Genomic DNA, 8510 nt, shown 5'->3' on the forward strand with positions numbered 1-8510 from the left:
ACGCTGTGTAGCTTTGAGAGATGTAAACACTGCTTTTAACAGTGGGGCCCTCTCCCCGCCCCTACCCTTCACTTCCTGTGCTCTTGTTGACTTACCTCAATGTGGCTGGGCCTGTCTTTCATCCTTTCAACCCTTCAGGCTGGCACGAAGAGACAAACAATAGAAGCGTGTGGTCTTCATCATGGCGTGGAAACCTCCCCCTCCTCCTCGCTGCCCTTTAACTTAGCATGCCGCTGCCGCCGCCGCCGTTGCTGCTGCTGCTGCTGCAGGCTCTTGGCTTGGAAAATCAGGACCCTTCACTGTGATTTATCTCCAGTCCCCGAATTAGATTAAAAACACAGCTACGAATTCTCAGAAAGGCAGGCTGATGTGATTATACCCCAAATCCGAGTGGCAGACAAGGGCAATAAAAAGATGTACATACATCAAACGGGTTTGCTGCTGTGGAGGGACGAAGTACTGATGGTTACCCCCTCCCTCTCCTTTTTGTAAAGAGGAGGGGAAGGAGGAGGAGGAGGGGAAGGAGAGGGAGAAGGAGAAGGAGAAGAAGGAGAAGAGGAGGAGGAGGAGGAAGAGGAGGAGGAGGAGAAAAGAAGAAGAAGAAGAAGAAGAAGAAGAAGAAGAAGAAGAAGAAGAAGAAGAAGAAGAGGAAGAGGAGGAGGAGGAGGAGGAGAAAGAGAAGAAGAAGAAGAAGAAGAAGAGAAGGAGGAGGAGGAAGAAGAGGAGGAGGAGGAAGAGAAAGAAGAAGAAGAAGAGGAGGAGGAGGAGGAGGAGGAAGAGGAGGGCGGCGGCAACTGGTCAGGCTTCAGCTGTTTAGGAAGGCGTCTAGCCTGCTGTGCAGATTCCTTTGTCTCAGTAACTGCAGAATGAAGGGAGGAGGTTGGCCAGGGTAATTCTCAGGTAGAGGCAGTGGGTGAGAGCCAATGAGGAGCCCGCTGTCTGGGTTTAACAGTGTCAGGGGTTCTGGGGTGACCTCTACCCCACTTGGGTGGGCTGTGAGCTGAGATCGAGTCTTGATGAGAAATTGGGCTCTGGAGAACCCCTGTGTCCAAGGTCTGAGCTCATCTGGCTTAACCGGGAGGGCCTGGGTGAGCAGACCCCCAGCGAGAGCCTGGCTCACGGACGTGGTCTCTGGGGCCTCACAAGGGGCCTGTGTATGGACAAGGGCCCAGATAGCCAAGGACCCCGCAAGCCCCACACAGACGGCACTGGGGTCTGTGTGACCTGACCTGCTGGGTTAAGGATCTCAGCCAATGGCCTTTGGCGTGGTAAGGGAGGGCGGGGCTGGGGGGGGCAATGGGGACAGATCAGAGCTGGGTGATCGCCCTAGGTTCCCTGGTGGAGTTTGGAAGGAGTTGAGTGTTTTAAATCTGTGCCCAATTAATTGAGTAACCTGAGACTCAATGTAAGGTTTACCTCATTGATGTACAGTTAATTCCCTGAAATTCTCTCACCGAGAAGTTAAAAAAAATGAAAAGTCTTTGCAGTACACAGGGTGGGTAGTGATGGTGGGGTAGGGTGGGGTGGCGGTGCTGGGGCCGGAAGATGGCTGCAGGAGCCAGGCCTTGAGCGTCTGAGGGAACCATGGGGTGCCTGCGAAGGTTGGCGCAAGGTGAGAATTGTCAAAACAGAGTTAGCAGGAGGAGAAGGGGTGAGGGGTGCCACGCTGTTCCTGAGCTTTCCACTCAAACTTTACCGCCTGAGCCTCAGCTCCACTCTGGATTCTGTGTGTGTGTGGGGGGGGTTAATTGGAGAGAAGAATCTCCAGATGTTCCTCCTTCCCCAGGCTGGCTTTGGGGCAAGAAGAGATGTTGATGGGTGTTGAAATTCATGAAGTACACTCATGGCTTATCTGCCCGTGGCTTGTAGTTGTCTTGCAGACCTGAATTTCTCTTCAGCTCTTTTCCTGTGTGACTATTTCACAGCTCCGGAGTGGAGGAAAGCCTCCCCCCTACCCCTGCTCCCCCAAAGTTCGACAGCTAGGAAGATCCCAGAGTCAGAGTCCAAGACCCAAACCAGGCCTCTGACGTGTTTCCCCCGTGTCCTGGTATCCTCCTCTTCATGACCTGTGTATGTGAGTCTGTGCACCCCAATCCAGAGGACCCCTCTAATCCCACCCTTCCTGGCCACACTGGCTTTTAAACTTTGCAAAAGCAACAGCTCTCAGGGCGCTTCCTGTCCCTGGCCTTTGCTTTAATCTTGCTTTAGTCTCTGCACACTCTCCAGCTCTCCATTCCTTAATCCCTTCCTTGTCTTCCGCCTGGTACCGGTACCGGTACCGTGACTTCCCCCGAAGAACCTTGTCTCCACCACGTGGAGTCAGGTGGTCATGTGAACAACTGGAATGTGCTACTTCATGCTGGTTTCTGGCCACTGATGTAAGAGAGACAGGAGGCTGGCTCTACAAGTCTGCTGCTTTCCCAACACCTAAAGTAGCATCTGGGTTATAGTAAATGCTCAATAAATATTTATTGGGTGAACGACGTGAAGAGCTTTTTATGGCAAAGCTGCAGAGCCAAAGAGGATGCGTGTGGAAAGCAAGTGGTCTAGAACATTCTCTGATCTCATAGGAAGTCACCCTGGGGGAGGCAGAGGCAGCAGGATCACTAGTGTAAGACCAGCCTGGATGCATAGGTAGGTCCTGGCTCAGCAAACACACACACGGACACACAGACAGACAGACAGACACACACAGACACACGGCAAGAACCAGGAGTGGCGTTGTATTGTAGGGCATTCGCCGGGCTTAGGTAGGTATCGGGCCTGCGTGTTAGGGCAGAATGGGAGCCGCCTCCTGGAATCTTGAGCGGTTGGGTGAGGTTCCCTCTCGGGTTCTCTCTGGCTCAGTCATCTTTTCAGACGTAGCCTTGCCTGAGACAGGCTTGTCTTCGGGAGCCTTCGGGAAGCAGCACACCGTTTCCTCAGGCGGCGTGGTCACGGTGGGGCGGGGCAGCGGCGCGCAGGGGTGCTCTCGGTCCTCATGCCAAGGCCCCCACGGCTGTGATGGGTCTCTCTGAGCCGACACAGCAGTCAGTGACGCTGTGCTGTGCTTTAGTACAGAGGAAGGAAAAGATATTAAACACACACACACACATGTCTGTGGTGAACTCATGGCAGTAGTGAAGAAGATAGGAATGAGATGTCGACTCTTAGTTCAGGGGCATCCGCTCTTCCTTTGTCCCCAGTCTGTAAAATGAGTGAATTTGCCAGCCAAGTGGCAGGTCGTGTGCGGGGAAGGGTGGACGCTGCAGTGGAGTGGGTGGCGTGGTGGCGGGGCCGTCCTCCGGGCCCTCTGAAGCGGTATCTCCGCCTCTCCGAGGGTGGACGGCCGCGGGGACAGCGAGCTGCCCACAGACAGCGTGAGCGTGTCTCTGGAGGCTCACCGGGCGATCCTGCGCCTTCCCTGCCCGTCCACCTCACGGTGGGAGAAAGGCCGTGGGTCTGGGGCCTCGGGAAGGCCCCCGTGGCAGGGTGTGGCGGGTGGGGGTAATGTGGGGAGAAGGACAGGATATTTATTTGTGTTTCCCTGGGCGGGTGTGTGTGTGTGTGTGTGTGTGTGTGTGTGTGTCTGTGTGTGTGTGTCTGTGTGTCTGTGTGTCTGTGTGTGTCTGTCTGTGTCTGTGTCTGTGTGTGTCTGTCTGTCTGTGTGTGTGTGTGTGTGTGTGTGTGTGTCTGTGTGTCTGTGTGTGTAGCAGACTGTCTTGTGTGCAACGCCTGCCTCACAGACTGTTCTGGAAAGAAGCTGAGTAGGAGGGGTGAGGACAACAGGTGTCAGGGCCATCTTGAATTTTGGGTCTGAGCAAGACAAGAAGTCATTGGTGACCCGGCGCAGCCCCCACCCCCCTTGGGAATATGTACCTCAGGGACCATGCAGACCGGTGGCTTTACCGGAAAGTTCTCCCGGTTAGACCCGCCTCCCTTCCCTCAGGGGTGCCCTGCCGGTAAGACTTGCGTTGGAGAACCTCTCCAGGACCCGTGTGCCTACCTCCTGCACGCGTGAATGCGTGAGTAATCACCACCTGTGCACAGCGCCCTGCGCATTTCCCCCTTGCTATTTATAACAGCCGTTTTCCACCAGAGGTTCGGGTAGCAGTTAGGCTCTCCTTCCCTCCTTCTCCTCTAAATAATACAGGCAAATCACCCCACCTCTTTGGTGACATGTGGGGGGTGGGGAGCAGGACAGGTGCATGTGTGTGGGGGGGGTGGGAGATGGGGGTGATGTTGGGTAAAGACCAGGAGCCGGGCCGAGGTGTGGGAGGTGACAGTTGTTCTGAGTGGAGCCCGGGCTTGTGTCTGAGTCTGTGGCCGGGGATGGGGGTGGGGGGGGGTCGGGGGGGGCTGGCCAGGCTGCTGCTGACAGTGCTTTGAAGGATTGATTTGGCCAGAGACCCAGTCCCCAGCCCGCCCCCTCTATGACTCACTGGAGCTGCCTTATCTTGGTAGCGGGAGGGCTGGAGATGAGAACTGAGCGGAGCGTCCTCGGAGTGGGATCCACACTTGAAACGCGTAGACCACCGCGTGGCCCTGTGGATCCTTTAGGGGCGACTTCCTGTCACTTAGCTGTGGGGAAGAGACCACTCCCTGGCATCTCCCATGCTGTGCTCCGTCGACTTCCAGAACATTTCTGTCACCGCAAAAGAAAACCCCTTACCATTCTCCCTCCTCTCCTCTTCCCCGCATCCCTCCCGCAACTGCTCTTCTGCTTTCTGTAAGTCTCCTGGACAGTTTGTAGGAATGGACTCCCGAGACCTGTGACCTTAGGGGCTTATTTTCCCCCACGTCAATATTGTTTGGGGCTTTGTCCCCAGAACCACCCCAAGTCCCCTGACGATCTCTCCACAGCCCCCTCAAGAGTGACCTTCTGACCACTCAGCCCCAGGTTCCACCTGAAGGCAGGGAATGAGTGATTTGTGGGGCTTTCTAGCCGGCAGAGGCCCCGTGCACCTCCCATACGCCTCCTGTCCTTGCCGAGACAGGCTTTGTTCAGAGATGTCCTGGTAGGCCATCTTCTCCCTTGGACTTCTACGGGAAGACCCTCAGCTCCTCCCCGCTGCCTTCATGTTCCCGTCCACTGCATCCCATTCACCAGCCTCCGGTCTGCACTGTGAGCCAGGGGTGGAGAGGGCAGGTTGTTTGTGCCCCGGGGTTGTGGTTATAACTGACTCCAACTCGAGAAGTCACAGTCTCACTCCCCAGCCCTCCCTCCCAGCCAGTGTGTCATCTCAGCCACTGTGTGGGTGTGGGCTGTGCTGGAAGAGGCTGGTGTGACACCCAGCTCACACACACACACACACACACACAGATTCTCCAGTATGCTGGGCACAAGTAGTTCATGCCTACCATCCTAGTTACTCAGCAGGCTGAGATCTCAGTTCAAAGATATTGTAGGCAGAAAGAAGGAGCAGAAAGCAGAGTCGAAGGCGAATGTTGGTGGGTCACACCTGAAATCCTAGACCACTGGGGTTTGAAGTCAGCCTGGGCAAAGAATTCCTGGAGACTTCATCTCCAATTAACCAGTCAAAAGCTGGGCTGGGGGTGTGCACTCAAGGGGTGGAGCTCCAGGCTGGCCTCCCCGCCCGCCTTGGCTGAGGACCTCTGGGCTGGTGATTGCCCGGGCTGCTTTGTCTACATCTCTTGGTCCCTTCCACGGAGTGCTAGTGGGAGAAGCTAGCCTGGGGTCTTAGGGCTTCATCCTGAGGGATGAAGGGATGGAGAGGGAGAGGGTGACGCACTGAGCAGACCACATGTCTTCTGGCTGGTTCTCCCCTCTGGCGGCGTCAGTTCTAGGGACTGACCCAGGCAGAGCCGGGCACCGGACACACTGCGTTGGGGATGGGTGAGCTGCTACTCACCAGGGAGTTATCTTCATGGCCCGTACTCCATGGGCTCCGGACGAGCCACCGCTTGCTTGTGGGATCTTGATCCTTTCTTTCCTGGCTGTCCCTTTTCAGGCCGCTCTTCGGGACAGAAGGGTCATCTAACAGAAAAGGTTTTTATTATTCAATATTATTTTTGATGCTGGGACTAGGGCTTGAGCTCAGGGCCTGGGCGCTGTCCTCAAGCTTTTTTTGCTCAATGCTAGAGCTCTGCCACTTGAGCCCCAGTTGTACTTCCAGCTTTTGGGTGGCTAATTGGAGGTAAGAGTCTCATCGACTCTCCTGTCCAGGCTGGCTGTGAACTGTGAGGATCAGGCCTTAGCCTCTTGCGTTGTTAGGGTACAGGAGTAAGCTGCAAGTGGTGGGCAGATGAAGCTTGCTTGCTTGCTCTCTCTCTGTCATTCGTGTTCAACTGATTCCTCCTCCTCAGGCTCGCTTGGCAGGGTCTCCTGAACCTCCTGTCCTCTGCCTGGAAGCATCTTCTTCCTCCTTTCCCTCCTCCTCTCCTCCTCCCATCCCTGAGCACTCTGTAGCCCATTCAAAGGGTTGTTGCAGGGTTGTCTCCCAGGCGCGCTTTCCCAGTGTCTGTGAGGATTGCTCAGTGAACTCTGGAGGGGCTTTTCACCCCAGGCCCCTGGGAACTTGAGTGGTCCTGGCAGGAGCCTGGTCTGGGGTGTTACTGGCCTGATCTGCAAAGTTCTGTGGCTTCCTCCTCGGTTCTCAAGGTGAGGGTGGCCCTGAAGGACGGCAGGCTTGAGCTCAGATCCCTAAGTGCCTGTACCTGTGGGCTTCTGACCTGTACATCCTTCTAGATCCTTCCCAGAAGCCTGGGCTGGAAGAAGAGCATGGTAAAGGAAGGTCAGAGGAAGGCTTCACTTAGGGTTAAATAATCCATTTCTGATTTTTATGTGTACTTCCTCGACGTTGACTCTTGAGACTTCATCTATCAGTAATTCGAAGTGGTTTTGGAATGCCATGTTTTCCTTTAAGAAAAAAAAATCAAAGGCCTTTTTCTCAAAAGGGGTCTCATTTGAAATGTTTGTGGAGATAAGTTCAGATCCTGGATCAAATTAGATGCAGGTGCTTCAAACCCGAAGCAGAGTCGTTACAGATTAGCTCCCTGGTCGAGCGCTGCCAAGTTTGTGGCCCAGGTGTTTGGTTTCACCCTGGTCTCATCTGAGCGTTTCCCTCTCCCCCTCCCTCTCCCTCTCCCCCTCCCCCCTCTCCTCCCCCCTCTGTCGTGTGTGGAGGGAGAGGGGAGGGGGTGGTCATGGAGGACGAGAAAGGGGGAAGAAACAGCGCTGTGTGGAGGGAGGGCTTCCTGCTGCAGAGCTGGGAAGAGACAGCGCTCCTGATTTGATCTCACGATGAATCCTAGAGTGGCGGCCTGGGGCAGGGGGGCAAGCTGGGGCATGCTCTGGATGTCTGGGACAGCCGGGGTGGCTGGTGCACCGGGGAGAGCACATGCTCCCTCCCAAATGGTGAAGAAGTCCAGCCAGAGCCATGCGACCAGTGTTCTGTAAAGCAAGACCGATCTGAAAGGACTGTTCTGAGGTGATGTCTCTCCTCGGTGTTCATGGACGGACGCCGGAAACCCAGGGGTACACTTAAAGTCCCAGCTTAAACTTCAAATGTAAACTGGAACTGAGAAGTTGAGACTGTAGGTGCTCAGAAAATGCTCCCCGGCCTCCGGCCTGCCAGAACCAGTAGGGGGGAGGGGAGAGGCGGGGGGGGGGGGGGGGGGGGGGGGGGGGGGGGGGGGGGGGATGAGACGGGACTGTGCCTTGGCTCGGCTCTTCTGCAGGCCTGGAACATCTTCCCAGAGCTCATTGCCTGGAACCTCATGCCTCGTGGGCCGGCGAGAGTGTGCCATGACCTCAGACAACAAAAGAGGAAGCCATGGCAGGTCACGCTGCTCTCACACCACGGCCGTTTTAGTTAATGGTGAAGTAGAAGTTGTCACCCAGTCCTCACTCCCTTTTTATTTTCCTGGCATATAAAATTCGGTGTCTGGGAGTTGTTGCTAGCAGCAATTCAAAGGCCATTTCGGCTGAGATCGAGAGGTATTTCCTTACTTGGGACACTTAAGTTATAAATCTAAAAAAACTGCTAAGGAAACCATGCTGGGCCTCCCTCCCCCCCACCCCCCAGGGCTGAAATAGAATCATGGTGCCTCTTGGCCAGAGAAAACACTGCTTTGCACAGAAGTTCAGAACCCCATGCATGTGTTTAATTTTAATGAACAACTAATTGTCCATATTCCTGGGGAATGGCGTGATATTTTAGAACCTGTGTAATGAAATACACTTGGCATATCCAGGTAATTGGCACATCACTTTTAATGTGTATTATTTTCTATGTTGGAACTACTCAGCATCTTTGTTTTAATTAATTAATTAATTTTTGAGGTATTGGGGCTTAAACTAATCCTACTAGGCAGGTGCTACCACTTGAGCCAAGCCCTTACCTCTTCCTTCCCTCCCTCCCTCCCTCCCTCCCTCCCTCCTTCCCTTCCTTCCTCCCTTCCTTCCTTCCTTCGTTCCTTCTTTCCTTCTTTTCCTTCCTTCCTTCCTTCCTTCCTTCCTTCCTTCCTTCCTTCCTTCCTTCCTTCCTTTCTTCCTTCCTTCCTTCCTT

The 8510-nt window shown here is 54.6% G+C and overlaps 1 protein-coding gene across 1 annotated transcript in view; it reads left to right on the plus strand.

Moving 5' to 3' along the window:
- The first annotated feature begins 227 nt into the window (after positions 1-227).
- Sorl1 (sortilin-related receptor, L(DLR class) A repeats containing) overlaps positions 228-8510 on the plus strand; it is a 104656-nt gene continuing 96373 nt past the window's right edge. The window contains exons 1-3 of the mRNA XM_013009510.1: positions 228-301; positions 3320-3421; positions 3929-3941. Of these exons, the coding sequence (XP_012864964.1) occupies positions 228-301; positions 3320-3421; positions 3929-3941 (189 nt within the window). The remainder of the gene's footprint in view (positions 302-3319; positions 3422-3928; positions 3942-8510) is intronic.

Source organism: Dipodomys ordii, unplaced genomic scaffold (genome assembly GCF_000151885.1).
Source record: "Dipodomys ordii isolate 6190 unplaced genomic scaffold, Dord_2.0 Scaffold10, whole genome shotgun sequence".
Lineage (NCBI taxonomy): Eukaryota > Metazoa > Chordata > Mammalia > Rodentia > Heteromyidae > Dipodomys > Dipodomys ordii.